The 19,534-nt window shown below is 38.0% G+C and overlaps 1 protein-coding gene across 4 annotated transcripts; it reads right to left on the bottom strand.

Annotated features, from left to right (window-relative positions):
* Positions 1-348: 348 nt before the first annotated feature.
* On the bottom strand, positions 349-17,747 carry tspan11 (tetraspanin 11). 4 transcript variants are annotated; one of them, XM_044343821.1, is made up of 9 exons: positions 17,598-17,747; positions 15,032-15,139; positions 12,663-12,854; positions 8,947-9,021; positions 6,579-6,683; positions 5,991-6,152; positions 5,012-5,098; positions 3,831-3,953; positions 1,719-1,781 (listed from the first exon to the last, which is right to left on the bottom strand). In XM_044343821.1, the coding sequence occupies exons 2-8, from the start codon at positions 15,116-15,118 to the stop codon at positions 3,876-3,878; spliced, it is 786 nt and encodes a 261-aa protein (XP_044199756.1). In that variant the 5' UTR covers positions 15,119-15,139; positions 17,598-17,747; the 3' UTR covers positions 1,719-1,781; positions 3,831-3,875. The 4 variants fall into 4 exon arrangements, with proteins under 4 accessions (XP_044199757.1, XP_044199756.1, XP_044199755.1 ...); XM_044343820.1 differs by lacking the exon at positions 17,598-17,747 and adding an exon at positions 17,097-17,424 and having other exon boundaries at positions 1,720-1,781; positions 15,032-15,154; XM_044343819.1 differs by having other exon boundaries at positions 1,722-1,781; positions 15,032-15,154; positions 17,598-17,746.
* Between the last annotated feature and the right edge of the window lie 1,787 nt (positions 17,748-19,534).

Consider the following 19,534-nt stretch of genomic DNA (forward strand, 5'->3'; position numbering starts at 1 on the left):
TCTGAGCGTTGAGTGAGACCAAATTGGCTAAATCAGATCAGTTTTAGCAGAACAGAAATATTATTTTACATGATTAATTGATTCTTTGTCTCCCTCTGGTGGTTAACTACATTAACTGACACAGCCCTGAGATATTAGCAACTCAGGATAGAGGTCATATGGTGCATATTATAAAGCCCTCTAGGAAAAACATATGACTTATTTTGGGCTATGTAAATAAACTGACTTCATACCCTGATGATCATAATCCAATAAACATAGACAAACTGCAATCATGGCATTATAGCTGCCTGTCTAAACCAACTCTAAATATTTAACTTTCATTAACACAATGAAATTTCTTAATGCAACAATATTTGAAAATTTATTCATGAGTTTCTTATGAATCTTTTGAATAGTACAGTCAGTAGTTGAAGCACATGCCAGTGTTTATGTCATTATCTCAACAACCATTTTCATACCCTAGCACCCTTCAATTATATGTCAATCAGGAGAAAAAACAAATCCTAAGAGATCCCTTTACAAAGTACAGATTCATGGCAACAGTGATGTGTTTTTGCAAAGGTTTTAAAAAAAAAAAATCAATAGGATATATTTTTTAAACTTTGTAACAGAAACAACTGTATCCAGACAGTATGTCTCTTACTTCATATTCTACAACAGCCAAACCAAGACTTACCACTTCTATAGTGATAAGCTTGCTGCTCATGGTTCCATACATAATAGCTATCAGAAAGGAGAAGTCAAGTGATAGATAAAGCAGTAAAAAACAACATAGTCCTTGCATTCTTTGGTTCATAGAAAGGTCAACGTCAACGTCTGTGGAGAATAAATCCTTACAATACTGCACACAGTGTAGCTAATGACTAGTGAAACCACTAGGTGGAGTTATAAACTCAGGGATGTCAAAGTCTTTTCAACCATTTCAGAAAACAACTTTCACTTCTTTTCTTTACTTACTAGACTGTCTAAATGTTTGTTGTCAACACACTTGTGTGCAACCATTAGTGTTCAGTTAATTTGAATAACTATCCTACAGTTTAACATTTAGTGCCATTTTCAGGAACATAAACATAAATACAAATATAAAGATAATAAACTATATTTAATTTGCTGCCAAATATCATAGTGCACTTTCAGCTCCCCTTTATAGATTTCAGGCACAGAGTTAAATGGAATTTCTGAATTATATAATCATTTACCAGCAGAATTGTAATAGAGGCACATTGTGTTTATAAAAGATGCATTTCCTTTCTTCATTACCAGATACACCCGTGTACAAAGTGCCCTTACCCAGCTTACTCAAGTAGCAGAATGACCACTAATAACCCACCACTATATAAATCTCTGCTCTGCGAAATATGAAAAATAAATTTGCATCATCATTAGTTGATAAGAGTTAAGTATTTCCCTTTCTTTTGTCCTGCTCAAAGTAAAGCATGCATCTAAAACCAAGGAAACAATGCAACCAGACATGATGCTCCAGGACGCCAAGATCACAGTCAAGCATTAGAATTTTTTTAAGTCTGGATCGAAGAAGTACGATACTGTATAAGAAGAAACTAAAAATCAGCCTGGTTGGTCAATGGCACCATTTGTTTCTTGCTGCGATGTGGGTGACCTGGAACATGGCTGTGCAGAGTTCAAGATAAAGAAGTTGAAGTTAGCAGGTCATTGTTCCATCTGCCTGTTGAGCGGGTTGTAGTGGTGGTTCGGTGTGCTCAGTAAGGGTCCATCTTGATCCTTTTGTACAAGCAGCAGGTAAACACCATCCCACAGATCTGAAAACAGGAAGTGTTAGGTCAAAGATTACAGCTCAGTCACCATAGAAGACTGCAGGAAGCTTGAGTGCTATTGACTGTGGAGAAAGAGGGGTTAAAGGTGAGTGGGTTAGAGACTGCTGGAAGGTATGCAGGTTACTATGGGGACGCAGGGAGTCAAGCAACCATTATTGCAGCAACATGTGTGTGCACAGGCTTGCACAAGCAGATCCAAAATAAAGAACTGGGGGTGGGTACAAAAGCAGATTTATGCGCAATTAATCATCTTTGAATATTCTGTTTTCTACACAGTAAAAGGCTCCAAAAACTTAACCAAACTCCAAATAATATGGTGACTAAAACAACCACTGTAATGGATACTAATGAAATGTGCTTACTGTGTGTAATTAGGGATTATAATTGTTATTGAAAATTAAAGTAAACTTTAAGAAAAAAGGTTTGGTTTTCTGATCTTAATCTTTATAGGGGTTTTATGTAAAACAGTACTGTGTTCAACAAATCCTGTAACAAATCCTGTACGATAAAGTGAGACTACTGTTTCATATTTTCATCTCTACATTTATAAACACGCACAATCTGACGTTTTAATCCCTTGGCTCCTGAGTAATAGCCTGCGTGTATACAAAACCTTTTAAAAAACAAAAATCCATGAGGATTACGGAGAGTACGGTCTAGACCTGCTCTATGTGAAAAGAGCCCTGTTGTGTTTTGGCGCTATATGAATAAAACTCACTTGACTTAACTTGAGGCATGATTTACAAAAGCACCCTACTCAACTGTAGAAAAGCTCAAAAATATATAAAGTACAGAACAGCAGGTACAGATACTGACTGAAACCACTGGGCCTGCCAGACTTGATGGATAAGCAGGCAAGTGCCCAGATTCCATCTCTGAGTCTCTAAAAGCCTTCTGAGAAAGCATTATCGAGCGAGTCAGCATTGTGTATTGACTCATTACAATCTATCTTCAGGCAAGTTTCTGTTGTCCCCCCCCCCCCCCACTCTGCCACCACCACCGGTGACAACGTATATGACGGAGAACGGAAAGACAATGATGTGAGAAAAAAACGCCTCTCTGATTCTTAATGTTCTTAAAGCCTAATTTGAGAAGATCATGGATATTTGTAGTTAAGAGCAATGATGGAATATCGTCGGAGGAAAAATATATAATTAACCTAGCCAAAGAAAATGGCAGTTGTCTGTTAAAGTTATACACATGGTCACCTCAAACATAAATCCAGTCAACATTTTACTCACTATTCAAGAAACTCAGTGCTCAGGGCAACCTACTCTATTTTAGAGTGCAGGTAACTATAGCAACAACATCAATGCTTTACCTACATGATAAAGTAACACAAAGGAAAATAAATTGTCTCTGTATTGTCTTTTATGTAATTTACTCAGTCAATTACTCCTGTTACTAAGTCTTATGGATAGATGCATCAGATCATAAACTCTGACTGTGTAAATAACAAAACGCACATTCATCATGAATTTTACATGATGAAGGACTGAGGTCTGAAACCTTGTTAATAAAGCGAGTACAAGTGATCAACAGTGTAAATGTCTGAATGAAATAGGATTATTGAAAAACAGAAAACCAATTTCTATGGTGGACCCTGGTGAAAAGGTTCAAATTTAAAGTAAAACTGTAATTAAGGACAAATATCAAAACCTTGGTGTTCTTCTCTGTACATGCATCTTATAGCATGAGATGCAACAGTATGAAGATACAGAACTCTTACCATCATGCAGCAGCAGTTAAGTTTTGGTTAATCAAGCCATTCTCATTATATCTTTGACCTTTCTCAAGCTATCGCATCTGTATAAGCCATTAGCAGCCCATTATCACATGATAAGAAGTAACAATTTGCAACATAAAGCGAGGCCAGGCAGCTGCATGCTACATGCTTATCAAAGAACACATTAGAACATAAATATGTTCAAATAGTACACAAGTAGCCTGCAGATTTCACATTTAACATAGAGCAGATAGTCACACAAGAACAAACATGCAGACAGATATCAAGTTTCCACAATGCCCTCAAACCTTGTCTCGCCAGTTGATTAAACCACAAAGTTGTTCTAGAGCTAATCACAATGTACCGAAGTCCTCTTCCTCTTCTTTATAGAGCAGATAGATAAAGCAGGCTGTCAAGAACGCCCCGGCCAGCTACAGTGACACCACACATACACACATGGACATAAAGACATACAGTACAAGGCACCATAGACAGGTTAGTGTGGTACAGAAGACATACATGTAGTTTATGTCATAAGTTTTATGACAAAAACTACAAAAAGTCAGATCTAACATGAATTTTAACAACTAGAATAATATTTCAGTCAGTCTGACAGGTATTAGGGACAGGAAAGTGCACCAACATTAAGAAAGACTGGAACAGTTGACAGGACAAGACATACAGTAAGCCTACAGTACAAATATACAAAGCAGACATACAGAATGCTTGGATTTAAACGTACTGAATCATACTGAACAGGCTCACGGACAGTTTTATTTTACATGCATTTCTCCAGATATTCAGCACTTGATGTATATGTTCAGCAAAATCCCTTTAATATGGGAATAAAACTGCCATCTTCACATGAAAGTGAAGGCAAATGGAAAGCTGTGCTCTTAAATTCCCTTGTCACCACCATCTGTTGCAAGACTTCATTATTACGTCAGAAAACGATGTCTTGACCTTATTCTCTCTGTCCTTTGTGCCTGATAAAGAACTTTTTAGACTGAACAGCATGCACAGTGGTGGCCATGGAAGCACATATCAGTCATACAGATACCACTGGAAAGAATCAATGTAGGTTTGTTTGGTCTCACGTTTCTCTTAAGTTAATTTACAAAGAGATGGTGTGCGGCTATAAAAGGGCTGTCAGCCAGCACAGAATTGTAAAAGAGCACTGTTGTATACCTCCATGAACTCTGTCAACTATAAAAGCTCGGGTCCATCTCAGACTGGGACAAATCAAATAACAGGGATGAAAAAAAAAAAATCAGATAATGATGACTGAGAGGCTAGGGTGAGATGAAAAGAAGTGTCCATTTAGAGGTTGTTGACCTGCGATGGTACATTTTCAGTAATGGGAAGATTTAAATCTTGCCTGTCTGGGTTTTGACAGGTTTTTTTATTCAACAGAGGCCAACCAGACATAGGGAACAGTTTTCTGCTTCTTTAACAACTGTCTGAACTACATATCATATATTTTACTTACCTGCAGACAAGCCACTCCTATTCCTACAGCACCAATGACTAACAGGTGGTCTGCCAGAAACTGCTCCAGTTTAGTGATGCAACCACCCTGCAGAGCCAAAGAATTAAAGTTAAAAAAAAATCATAAACTAGATCATGCATATGGTTGAACAGATAACTATTAGACTCCCAAACATGTTCAATGTATATCCCGCATTTTTTTGGTGAAATTTTCAGTCTCAGCATCTCTCCATGGTTAATATCAAACTTGCTGCAGCAAACAAGAAGCCATCCTGCAGGGGGACCACTTTTAATTATTTTCCCCAACAGTCTAATCACTTAAATGTCAGAAAAAATAGATGTAAATATCTTAGATAATACAGATAAACAACATGCAAAACTACAAAAAAAATACTGATTATATTTTCATCCCAAATCTGAACTGAAAGTGCGTCAACACAGTGATCAACAGAGGCAGGTACGTGGATATATTCATCATGTTTTTGTTAAATTCTGAGGGCAGAGTACATCCTCATCTTTATGCATTTGCACATGACACAGACAGTGTACTATGAGCTAAAAGCAGGGGAGCTGAAAGGTTTGACACAAGGTGGTGGAAATTTTCACCTGTGCGGCATGGATAAGCTGTCAAAACCTCATGTTTTATTCATTTCCAGAGAGCTCATTCTATCAGAGAAAAGTTACAAATTTCAGTGTTTTCTCTGCATTTCTCTCCATTTTAGCTCCTCAAGTGAAACGTCAGGAGGAGAAATTCAGACGTAGCATAAGTCTCTAATACTCTAATGATCAGTTCTGTGTAAATTTATTTTCACAACACATTATTTCACAAACAGGGTGTTAAAAGGGAGCGCTGTCACCTCTTTCAAATTTTTAAACATTATAATTAAGCTACAGAAAATTATATGAATGCTAGAGATCAGATTAAATACGGTGCTTGTCATTTAGCCCTTTTATTTTCCAGTCCCATGTAACCTACTGACCTCCACCTTGTAGATGTTGGAGGGGTGGTCTCTCTTGCCACAGTTAGGGGTGATGGTCTTGCAGCAGCTGTCAGGCACCAACCTGCCTTCTGCCTGCTGTGACGAAGTAATGTACACGCTCATCGACCAGTCATGGGAGTTGTTGCTGCCACAGCACTTGAACTGTAGAGGGAGGGAGGTGAAAGTAATATATATTTTATATTTGTGATAACTGATCCAGTTTTTAGGGCTTATATTTGATTAATTTATTTAGTTTAATACCATTTCCTTTAATCAGTACACTGTCAACTTTGATTATTCTTGCAATGGCAGTGGCGTTTCCCTCTTTCAGAGACATGGATATTTACTGTAATTACTGTAGCTCTGCCTTTTCACTACTCATTTTTTTAAACAATACTTTGAGCAAATCCCAATGGATAACACAGGGCCTATGAGTAATTTCTTCTACTGAATCTCAGCATAATTTAAAACAATTTCACATATGGTAGCTGCAGACAGAGTCATGGAAAATTAATTTGCAGAAATGCAGCATACAGTCTTATATAAACCGAACAAAACCTCAGAGGTTTTGGCAAATATAGTCCATACATCTTGTTGTAGTCTGTCCACAGCTAATGTGATGGCCTCCTTCCCTGGCTGGGCATAGTTCTCCGTCATAGTCTGGTTGAGATGCTGCTTCAGCTCCTCACTCAGCTGGAAATGAACGAACAAAAAGACACACACACACACACACACACACACACACACACACAAACACAGAAAGAAAACAGTGGGTACTTGTGGGAAAGAAATTTACTTTGTAACCACAAGCTTTATTTATTACAAATGGAACATAAATACATGCAACAATGTGTAGGAGCAAAGACTATAAAGTGAGTGTTGAAGTGATAAGCTTGACAAAAGTGAAGGAGTGGGAGGATTAGGGCAAGAAGATAGACAGGTAACAACTCCCACACATCCATGAGTGCTGTGATTAAAAAGACAGATGAACAACACATTGCAAAAAATAGACTTTAAACATAGCCTTTGATGTGTGTGTGTGTGTGTGTGTGTGTGTATGTTTGTGTGCATCCGTGCACAGACATTAACACACTGGAGAGACAAAGAGAATCATAGAGAGAGAGAGAGAGAGAGATATTCAAAGCTAGATGAAAAGCAACAGATGCTAGTAGGAGAGGGACATGCAGCATATTTAGTTGCACAATATGTGACTGTATGTCACAAATTGAGGGACACAAAACAAAAATCACTGGATATGACACATAGTTATCTTGACGTAGTCTATTGTATATATGGTTATTTTATCTATTCCATTGATTATTATTGTGAATGTCATTTTTGTTTTATCATAATTTAACACGGTTTCTGTGCTTTGGCAACATCATTGCAACTTTACAGAGTCCTACAAATGCAAGCACTGTACAGTAAATGTGACTATATAGTAGAGTTACACACACACACTTTTTCTTTTTATTTATTTATTTTAATTTATTTAATGGATTGTATTTATTTCATCTCATAATTGAAATGCATTATCCTTGATGCTTTGATAATTTTATTGATCTGTAAATTTGATTATTCAAAGTAAATGTACAGTAACTACATAGTAGAGTTACAGACACACACACACACAGAGTGGCCTAAGGATTAATTCGAAAGTTAGATGAGCCTCGCCAATCTTCAGTCATCAAACAACCCTCACAAACACACACAACATGTGTTTAATGTTTTCTGACATTTTCTTGTTTTTATTTATTCATTTATTTTATTTAATGAATCGTATTATCCTTGACACATTGGCAATAATGTTCTTCTGATATTCATGCCAATAAAGCATACAGAACTGCAAGAAATGAAATCGCATTAGAGAGAGCGAGAGAGAGAGAGAGCGAGAGAGAGAGAGAGAGAGAGAGAGAGAATCTTTTCCATTATGATAAATCACTGTGCTTCTGCCCACAGATAGCATAATGCTCTTTGCAGACCTGGCTGGCTGACAGGCAGATGTTTGTGAGATAACAAGATCCTGTGTGTTAGATAAAGTCCAGATACTGAACAAAACGCACAGTGCAGGTGGCAAAAAGTGACAACCTACATTAACATATAAAAAGGAAGGAACAAAGAAACAGCAAAGCTAAAAGATCTAATGTAGATTCTCCAGTGACTCATCATCACCAATGTCCTATGGCATGGAACAAAGAACACTGGGAAACTTTCTTCACATAAGAAAACAAGACTCAGAGTCACAACACTCAGCATGATACATCCTCACAATAACAACACCAACTGTTGTTTATCGGGCAAAATATTTACCTCGTTCATCATCTTAGTTTAGCATTTTAGAACGATAACATTTGCTAATTAGCACAAAACACAAAGTGCAGCTGAGGCTGACGGGCATGGTATTAATTTTTCAGATATTTGCTCATAAACCAAAGTGTTTATTTAAATTTGTGATCATCAGATCAAAACTTCTAATTTATCATTTATGCAGAGGAGAATGTAAATGTCTGAACCAAATTTCACATTCTAACCTCACTCATCAAAATCACCCACAAGATAAAGGTAATCCCCTGAAGACAATAATAATAACAATAATAATAATAATACTTGATTTTTAAGTATCTATTTTATAACACTGTTGAAGGAGTGTCTGTTTTTAGGCACCTATGTTGTTGTGATATAATGAAATGTATACAGTGATACTTTAATTCCAACCGACCACTGTGGCATACAGTTAAATTCTGATTAAAGTGATAATAATTCAATTTATTTGTGTAAATGTAGTTTGTGTGGCCGTTATTTCTTTATTTGGGTATTGGTTCAACTGTTGGGACTTGCTTCGGCAATTTGGATTTTGATTGTAAAGCACCACTCCAAACTACATCTATCAAGCACTCTGTAAATAAAATAAATTACTATTATTAGCAAAAATCAAGCATAAGCAGTGATCACTTACCCTCTGGTAATAGACATAGGCCAGTACTCCAGCAACCAGTTCAATTAAGAAGATAAACAGCAGGCAGAAGAAATACTGTGGATGAGAAAAGGGATGAAGCAATTCAACAAAATTAGACAAAGGACTTCAGTTCATCCAGAAGTTTCAACCTCAGAGTCATCAGAACAGTTGCCCCCTCAGCTAACTAATTTGAGGAAAATTGCTAACACTCGTGACGACTCAATAAAGACTTCCATCAACTGTCATTGTGCTGCATCTGTCGCTTCCAACACAGATGGCAACGCTGCACAAAAAAAAAAAAGACAACCAGAAAGCTATTTGACAGACTGTAGAATCAGATCTCTCTCGGGCATCTCTTAAGGAGCTCTTCATGCGGCTTGAGAGCACTTCCATTATACAATCTTAGAAAAAACTAAATTAAGGTGATTTAAATATTGAACACCACCATACACTTGTATTCCTCAGGAAGACATTGGAATAATATTGTAAATCAGACATCAGATCAGTGTAATTAATATGTCACATAAATGAATGACACTGATGGCTTTAATTGTAACCTTTCATCCTCAATGACAAGGACTATTGTATGCACTGAAATGCAGAGCACAGTTATGTAAAATGTGTAGTGAACAGATCGCCCACTCGTTTAGAGAGCGCCGACAGACTGTTGTGGAATGAACAAGATCAAAACTACAGCTTTCACAAACTCAAATAACACAAGCACAAACTTTTGACTGTTCATATATACAGCGGGGTCCAAAAGTCTGAGACCCCTAGGTAACCACTACTACTTCTATTTTGCATTTGTTTTGAATGTAATACTATTTTCTTGGTTAAAAATGACAATATCAGCTTAACAATTTGAGTGAAAAGTCGAATCCCTGAGAAATGCACATGCATTTCAGAATATCTTAGTATTTAGTATGTCCCCCTTTTGCTTTAATGACAGCATGCACTTGAGCTGGCATGGACTCCACAAGTTTGTGCAAAACCTGATGACCCATGTTATCCCAGCATGATTTGACAATGTTCCAAAGAGCTTCTTGTGATGTGAATGCTTGGCTTTCTCAGTCTTCAAGTGTCTCCATAAATGTTCAAAGGGGTTGAGGTCAGGTGACAGTGGAGGAAAGTCCATGACAGTCGGGACTTCTTGGTCTTCTTTGGTCTTCAAGTAGTTCTTGCAAAGCTTTGAGGTGTGTTTGGGGTCATTATCCTGTTGCAGTATGAATCCCTCTACACAAAGATGCAAATCAGAGGGTACAACATGTCTCTGAAGAATGGAGTGGTACTGCTCCTTAGTAATTCAGTGCAGGTGTCCAACTCCACAGTAGGCAGAATATTCCCACCACCATGTTTCACTGTCAGTTTAGATCCACTGCGGTATCATTCTCTCTTTTGTTCGTCTCCTTGCTGTTACTGCTATAAATCTCAAACATGGATTCATCAGTTAATAGGAATTTTTTTCCAGTCATCCACTGTGAAATACTGGCATTTCTTAGCCTACCTCGAGCATTTGGCCTTGTTTCCCCTCCTGAGAAGTGGTTTAGAAACTGCTACTCGTCCTCTGAGACCACTGCAAGACAGCCTTCTTTTGATAGTACTTTTGCTAATTGGAGTCTTACGTTCTTTATTTAGCAAATTCTGTATCTGTGATGAAGTTGCTTTTCTGTCTCTCAGGGAACTAAGCTTGATGTATTGATCTTCTGATGGTGTAACTGATTTCTTTATTCAACACACATAATACAGAGAACATGTATATACCATCACGCTTTGGACACAACTGATCAAGTTTCTGCAAAGCGTTTTAGAGTTCCATGTACTGCCCCCTTAGAAACCTTTAGTTTAGCCAGGATTGACACTGAGATAGCCCCTCTTTGCTTAGAACAACAATTTGCCATGTTTCCCATGATCACAATGCTACTTAGTAAGCAATTATCTGCGGGAAACTTGAGGCACAGCCATATTCAAAGCAGGTGAACACTGGCTGCAAACGGAGTTACTTGAAAGAGCCTCTGATGAGTGTCATCTGAACGGATGCTTCAGTGGAAGGGATACAACTTAAGGAAATCTGACCTTTTGTACAAAGGAGTTAAGTTAAATTTGATTGCTGATCCATAAGTGCAGAATCTTAAATATTTCTTCTTCATTTTCCACGTCATTACTTCTTGTGTTCTTTTAATGTTTCTGAATTTTCAAACTTTCTGAGTATTTCCAAGTTTGCATGACAATATTAGAGACTTTCAATGTGGTCTCAGACTTTTGGACCCCACTGTATACCCTACTTACAAACATGTGGCCATGCCACATGAAGCAAACACACACATACAACTCATTAGTCCCACCTGTCACAAAGTGGCACACAACAGTTTGACAACAGCACCAGCTCTGTTTTGCTCACGGCCATTACAGAGAGACAGATGCTACAACCCATCGTGCGCGACGAGGGAAACGAAGTGATGGCGAACCCTTGGTAAGATAAACAGCTGTAGGGGAGCAATGATCTCAGCGAATTAATATTTGTGACACTTAAGCAAATGTTCACTTCTGTTTTGCAGTTATCACAGTGATTAGAACATGCAGAAACACAGCCTGCTCTGAATCTCTTGGTTACAAGATTTCAAAAAACACTCTAGTCTCTGTGTGCATGCTGCCCACACAAAATTCCAACTTCACCCCTTCCACACACACAAATTCAGTAACATTAATCACCCAAAACTAATCTATAAATAGCACATCGATATAGTTGGTGTTCAACCAAAATGCACCACAGACTCCAAATCCTCCAAACACATCCACCTCTTCACTCCTTTCTTCTCTCCAGTTACTCCATCAATCAACAGTGGATAGATCTATAAATAGTCCTGCGGCAGCGAACATTCACCTCCTGCCTGCTTCTCTCCCACTGGGCCCTGTCTCTGTAAAATAATGAAGAGAGTAAGGGCCCCGTCAGAGTCGTTTGTCAGCATCCAGTGATACACCTTAGACCAGGGAGAGCGTGGATGAGTTCCATGTTATGTTGTTGCATAGTTGCAGTTGTTGTTGTTTGCTCTGTGTGGTGTATGTCATTGTTGTCCATATGATCATTTCAATTACATAACTTATGAAAAAGTATGGCTGCACAAAATTCATAATGTGCAAAACTCAAGAGAATCAAGAGAGTATCCCCAACCTTGCATTTAAGGGTTGAATTAAAAGCTACTACTAGTAGTTACTTTGGAGACCTCTTCAGCCCAAAGTTGGTAGTTTATTACATCACAATGAATGGTAGACCAAAGAACAATACTATTCTATTCATCATTATAGGTAGATGTTCTCATATGACATGAATTTCAGGTAATGTTACAATGAACAGGGCTGACTTACTCTCAGTCATATACACACTCACATTAAGGGTACCTTGGAAGTTACCTGTACTTAGGCCAACTCAGAGAAAACTACACTGCTTTGAATGATACACAGTACCAGTCAAACGTTTGGACACTCTCTCATTCAAGTGAATGGGATGTGTTTCCAAACTTTTGATTGGTACTCAACTGTTACCCATTTGACAAACAAATATGTGTGCAAACAAAATGTTTTTCTTTGGATTTTTTTTAAGTAAGCACATTCCTTCATCATATACTGTAACACATTACACCATATACCCAAACCTTTACAGCTGGGTATATAAAGGCAGGGACCTCAGTAGAAACCCCTCCCTGGGTCCAATGTCTCACCGTGGACAGACAGTTTTTCTGCTCCCGGATGACGGCACAGCAGCCCAAGAAGCCAGTGACCACCACCAGGCCCCCAGCCAGGATAAGAATATACGCTGAGACAGCAAAAGTGCTGGAGGCCAGCAGACTCAAGTAGTCGCTCTTCTCCAGCAGCGTCCAGATTCCTACACCCAAAACTGCTGCTCCTCCCACCTGAAAGAGAAGCACAATTTAAGCATGGTGAAAAGGTATGGGTCATAAACTGGAGAGACAGCAATGGAGCAAGTAGAGATACTTTATGAACAGCGAAAAGAAAAGAAATTGTTTAACATTGAGTGTTTAAATTCAATCTTAAAGAAAAGACAAATAAAAGACCAAAAAGCACAGCACTGTAGAGGGTACAGGGCAGGAAGTGACAAACAGGATGTGAGTTCAATGCTATCAGTTCAATGCTATCCCGATGAGTCACAGAAATAAACAAGCTACAACATGAGAGAACAGTGAATGGGGAGGGGTGGGGTTGGGTGGGGAGGACACAATAGAGGTTAGAAATGAAAGAGAAAATAGAAAGGGAAACAGAGAGAGAAGTGGTCAGGCCTTAAAAATAACTGGGGAAAGAGCAGTGAGAATTCAGGAGGCTGCAGTAGGTCAGGACATAATGACCACTTCCTTCCAAACAAATCTTGGATAACAATCCCAGGGTGGCGTCCAGATCTGTTCCTTTCATCAGTTTCACAAGCACATAGGGTAGGAAATGCCTGAGTGTGTCTTTCCCCTTCGGTCTCCCATCTCTTTCCATCAAAGGCCTTATTTATAACAACACATGCCCTACCGAGGAGGCACCACTTAGATACATAAACAAGACAGAGGAAGACGACAATTAGGACTTTTATTTTATGTTTAACCTGCACAATAAGAAAGTGCCTCTGAATTATAACAGACTGATGTTTCTTTGAAAATGTTCACCCACTCATAAAAACATTGCTCCATTGCTTCAGCGTACTAGTGAACCAAAACTCCATCAGGTACCTTTAAGTAACTAAAGCTATAAATAATTTAATACATAAGAACTACAACTCAAACACAAATATTCCGAGAGCTAAAACTCAAGTTTGACCAGATAGATAATAGATTTGATATTCACTTATATGACTAGATGAATGTTTTGTATATTGCTCTTCACTAATAAACAAATGAGATGAAAAGAGTCTGAACGTAACAAAGCCTGGCTCTGTTCTATGACAACAAAGTCTGCCTACCAGCACCTCTAAAGCTGGCGACAACCGTTCAACAGACAGATATGAGATTGGCAACAATCTTCTTATCTAACTCTTAGCAAGAAAGCCAAAGAGTTTTTTCCCAAAAGGTCTAATTAGTCCTAAATTTGCAATCAAATCTAAAATTGAATAAGCTATTGGAGCACAACCAGAGCACACAAAGCTAACATGGCACAATTTCTGAGGACAACAAGTGTCGAAGCCACTGTTTTGACAAAAGATGTACCGCCTCCCCACCCTCCAAGATGGTTCAGTGGACAAAAAAAGTCTGAAATTCATGTGAGCACTCTTAGAGTAAATGTCAGTGAAAAATAGGGAAGAGAGTCTGTGGTGCAAAGAGGAGAGGGAGGCTATGGGTTTCCTTGTGAGATGAGCTTTAAGGTGGTGACAGAGATTTAACCAAAGCTTGAAGATAAAGCTCGATCCTTTTTCTTTTCTCTTTAACCTCTCCCACGCACACACAGATCTGTCTTTCTCTCAGCACACCGACTCTACCTCAGACTTTGAAAATGTTTCAAAGTGACCCCAGACGGTCCTCACACTAGATGTAAGAGCGAACAGTTTTAGCAGCAACCTGCGGTATCATAAAGTGTTTTGCTAGAGAGCAGTTTTGATACACAGTTCCCCATCGTACACTGACAAGCCCCTAAATAATCTATGACTCACTTTGGGCCAAGTCCATAGCTCAGCCTTTTTCAGACCTAGAACTCATTTTAATCCTCTCTCCATTTCTACGTTGCTCTTTCCCTCTACTGTCTCTCTGCCTGGAGTTTCCAAAGAGCATTAAAGCATTTTTACCGTGCGTCATAAATAGGCTTGTCACGATAACTACTTTTGCTGGACGACATATTGTCCCAGATGTGATTGCGATAAACGATATCACTGTAATTTTAAGCCATTTTTATATCACAGTTTTAAGACCATTTTAAGCCATCATACGATAAGCCGATAATATAATTATTGTGACAGGCCTAGTCATAAAACATAAAATGATGCTATGTAATGCTGTCTGAGTTAGAAGTTGCAAATAAATACAAGTGAATAGATGACAAAGTAAGCTTTATGTGAGTGTTGGTATCATAAAAAGGTGATTGCCTACTTATTGCCACTTACCCAGAAAAGAAAGTTGAAAACAAAAAGCAGGTACTTGAGACACACAGTCAGCCAGTCCTCCTGGTCATCTTTATAAATTGCCGACATCTTCCTTCCTCCAATTCAATCCTAGAAGTGCAGATTCTTCCACAAAACAAGAAGAGGATAGTGGGAAATATAAAACATTTTATAGCAGAGATATTGGGATCCATGATTAAAAAGCTTTCATAATAAACTTAAAGTCCCCCTACAGTCAAAAATGTGTTTTTTTTCTTGTTCCTCCAATGATGTTTGAGCTTCACTGTACAGAATGACGTATGTGCAGAGTTTGACACTAGAAGGCTGTTTTCACCTTCCTCTGCTTGAACACTGATAAAAGTGCTAGTTACAAGTATTCGATTTATATAACATAATGTATGTGTAATGTTTACTACCTATATAACCCCAAATAAGTCTACAGTCATAAGAAGTCACAGTATTGCATTCCTTTCGTTCTGTAATGCAAATACCATGATGGAGTGGTTTTGTTTATCAAAAGGGATACAGCTGCCTATCAAATGTCATGACAAAAGAATAATCTCAGCAGCAACATTACTGCAGGTCCCTTTTCAGCACTTGCAAGTCTTTTTTTTTTTTTTTTTTTTTAAATCACTGAACTGCACCTTGAATATTTTTATTTTAAGTATAACCATTTTCTATTTGCAACTCCCTCTGTTATACTGCCGAAATCAAGGTCTCCATTAGTTGTTTAGTGATGCAGCATCCAAGTTCGCAATATCATCTTCTCTTGTTATATCCACAAACCACAATTTAAATTATTCATAGCGCTGAACGGACCATAAACCTCAGGTTGATTAATTGAGCACACAGTTTCAGTAAGTGTAAATAAAAGGCAGGAAGCACTTAGACCCATAAAATTGATCTATACAACACCTTCAGTGGAGAGCATCAAAGGAAAAAGTGCAGATTTTGTTTTATGCTAAAATAGTCAGTACGGGTAGTATTTGTCAAGAAGGAAGAGTATTAGATTACTTATAATACTTAAACAAGCCTTAAACTTGCATATGGTACATGAACAAACTAGTAGCCTTGTAGAAGGTTTATCTATATTACATTTTTCTTCCACTTACTTCTAGTAGCACATGAGATTTAAGATGCTGTATGTTCTTCAACTCCAGTGCAAAAGAAGAAAATGGAATTTCATGATCTATCTAGATCTCAGTGTAAACAGTTAATGGTTTCATTGGGACTACTTTGGATTTCAGTGTCCTCTGTGGATTATAGAGTAATATGACACCGTTTCTCAAATGACACATAGCTGTTAATTTTTATAAAAGTTTTGGATGATGCAATCACCACAATATAAATGATTTTTACTACTATTGTGTTAGGATTTAGGCTGGACAAAGTTAAATATCACAATATTTTTGACCACATACCTCATATCGATATAGCAACGATATTGTAGGGATTGTCCCTTCACAAAATATTTAGGCTACACAATGAGATTTTTGATAAATAATCATCAGTAATGTGGATATAATGACAAAATGGGTAAAGGCAAATAATAGAACAGCTAGAACAGTCGGTTAAGTTCAGAAAATTATATCATTTTACCGTAACGAAGCCTTTAAAACCAGGAAAAGACAACACTTATGCCATATCACAACTTCCAAAATCTAAGACGATATCTAGTCTCATATCCATGAACTGTATAAAAACATCACAATATCAATATAATATCAATATATTGCCCAGCCCTAGTTAGGATGGAAGCAGGCACCTAAGAAATAGATATCTCCAAACCTTGTAAAATAAAAACAGGCCAAATAGGTAAGAGAGAAAATATGTTTTTGTTTGTTTGTTGTAATTTGGGTAAACCAATAAAGTAATTGCCATAACTGTTCCACATTTCTATGATCAAAAACAATGCTGATGAACTGCCCTGTTATGGCATTTTGACTGAATAAAACATGAACAAGCATTAAAGAAAGAAAATAAAAAATATACTTAATGTTGTACAGGTCTTCTCATTTACTCATATAACTTTATGGCAGTTAGAGTATAGTTCCCGCCCTGTACTCACCTGATTTTAAGTCACCTATGTCCGCACATACTTTAAATATTAATGCGCCAAACAAAACAAAATTCACTTTTATCACTCGCCCAGGAAGCAAACATGCCGTTTTTGATACAAGTCTACTAGCCGAGAAATAGCATGCAATTTCTCAGTTTGCAGTTTAAATCGTTTCAACAGGCACCAATTTTCACCGGGGTTAGTTACCCTTGAACACTAAACGTCGGTTTCCCACTAAGGTGATTTCCTCTAGGACTGATATGCCCCGCCTTGGATATTTCGGACTTTGACCACAGCAGGTGTCCTTCGGCCCAAATATCAAAGGAATACACGGCCATCACGCTTTAACACTATTTTCACCAAACTTTCTTGGGGTGTCAACTCGAGCATCCTGAAAAAAAAACACCCCTCTACCTGCGTCGTTGATGCCCAGGACAAAGTTTAACCGAATTATGTTGCTGTTACATCGACAAACTAACATTTTCGTCTCATAGCCGACAACATACTCACCAGACCAACGTTTAGTGAGGAAAAAAAAATGTCCTCGTTTTGTTGCTATTCCCGTCTAATCAGAGAGCACGACACTGCAGCAGTGAATGTGTAGTCCAGCCAAGCTTGTTGCTCTCAGACTGTCCGATAGCAGGTTAGTGCGGATGCTGCCTTTGGGTGCACCTCGTTTTTGAGCATTATTGGGCTTTCAATAACAGTCCAACAGAGAAGAAACAGGTCATAGATATCAACTGAGCTTTTTCTTATGCTTCATTGACAACACAAAATGTGAAAATATTTATCTCACACAAACAGAAAAGGTGTTTTCTAGTAGATTTAGCTATTCGCGACTTTCCATAGACATAAACACTACAAAATACAATCAGTACAGCCTAAATGTAAGTTCAAAATACCTGTAATAAACACACAACCCTATGCAATAGAAACACTCCTCTCGCTGACACACACATACACACAATAAACCCAGCTTCATGTTAGTTAATATATAGCCTATGTTGAGGATGCATAACACTATAGTACACTTTAGGTGTGAAACTGACGCTGACGAGACTTGTTATTTAAATGGTGTATTAAACAGGTAAGATGTAAGATTACTAAGCTACATAAAATGCTGAGAAGATCATAGTATTATTTATTCACTTTTATTTCACTCCAATTATTAAATTTCTGACAGTCCTTGAAGGCAGCGCGGTGTGAACAGGGTCAATGTGAAGTGACAGAGAGAAGGAAATAGAGCTGCTGCACTCCACCTTACCAGATAGGCTGAATACCACCGTGCTGTTAACAGCAAAACCTTGGTTACAATGTAACCACATACCACTTTAAGAATTTCACAATGAGGTGTACATGAATAAACAGAGATAAAGCCAGAGAAAAAGCACAGAGTACAGTGAACATAGCCTCAAAAGTGGTGTGTAGGCCTTTTTTGCAAGGCCATTTCTGCATAAAATAATATATATTAATAAATGTACAATAGAGGCCTTTACTGTTAACTTGGATACATCTCATTATGAATTCCAATCAAGCCAGGAAGACTAACAATCAATTGTCAAATAGCTCTTCATCGTGTAAAGTAGACTACAAAATGCTTTAACAGGGGGCCTCTGTGACCTCAAAGGGAGAAATGGTAATTTGGTATTTCAGCAGTGAGCTAATCAACATTGCTTTGAGTGTTTAGGATTGCTTCCCTTTTTTTTATTCATTAGTCATTTAATCACCAAAGAAACATAATCCACAAGACAAAAATTTCAAAGAAAAGAATTTGTAAAAAGACAGACAAGGAGAAAAGAAGGACACAGAACTCTTTACAAGTAATAAATCATGATTGAATATCTGCTGGTACCCATAACCATTATCATGACATAATATATGCCGATAATATAAAGCAACTGAAAGACCAGGGCCCTGTCCTTCTGACTTTTCAATGTAATTATGATTCTTCACCATAGCAAGACTTCTTTTGGCAAAACAGACTCTTCACTATGTATTTTCCTCTTTTTCCACCTTACTAATTCAATAAGCTTGCAAGCTATTAGTGTAGATGATGGCAGCAGGGGGGAGGGGTTCTGCAGTGGTCACCTGCACTGGCGACAATCAGTCTACCAAAACAACATTACTTAGCAGAGGATGTTGTCCATCAGGTCAAGCTTTCTCCTCAATAAACATCATCCAACCAGAGCATGAAAAAAAAAACAGATTATCATCAATCAGCCTTCTAGTGTTTTGCATTTCTTCATATTTGCATAAGTGACACATGGTAGAACAAACAGAAATGTGGTTTCCCCCTAATGCCAGCTCATTTCTATGCAGAGCCAGTGCCCCTCTGTCCAGTCTCATTCTGCTGTTGTTAGTTCATCGCCTCTCATGCTTTGTGACCTGCTAAGCTCGCTAATGCTTTCTCCCATATGGGGGGTACGAGTGGGGCATGACTGAGCATG

Source organism: Thunnus albacares, chromosome 23 (assembly GCF_914725855.1).
Source record: "Thunnus albacares chromosome 23, fThuAlb1.1, whole genome shotgun sequence".
In the NCBI taxonomy this organism is placed as follows: Eukaryota; Metazoa; Chordata; class Actinopteri; order Scombriformes; family Scombridae; genus Thunnus; species Thunnus albacares.

What these genes read in the sequence shown, in the direction of transcription:
- tspan11 (XM_044343821.1), bottom strand. Translation starts at nt 15,118, where the DNA reads ATGTCGGCAATTTATAAAGATGACCAGGAGGACTGGCTGACTGTGTGT. An exon ending in TTTTCAACTTTCTTTTCTGG is followed by an intron (nt 12,855 to 15,031) that starts GTAAGTGGCAAT and finishes CTTCTCTTTCAG; the next exon opens with GTGGGAGGAGCAGCAGTTTT. An exon ending in TAGGAGTGGCTTGTCTGCAG is followed by an intron (nt 3,954 to 5,011) that starts GTAAGTAAAATA and finishes GTGTCACTGTAG; the next exon opens with CTGGCCGGGGCGTTCTTGAC.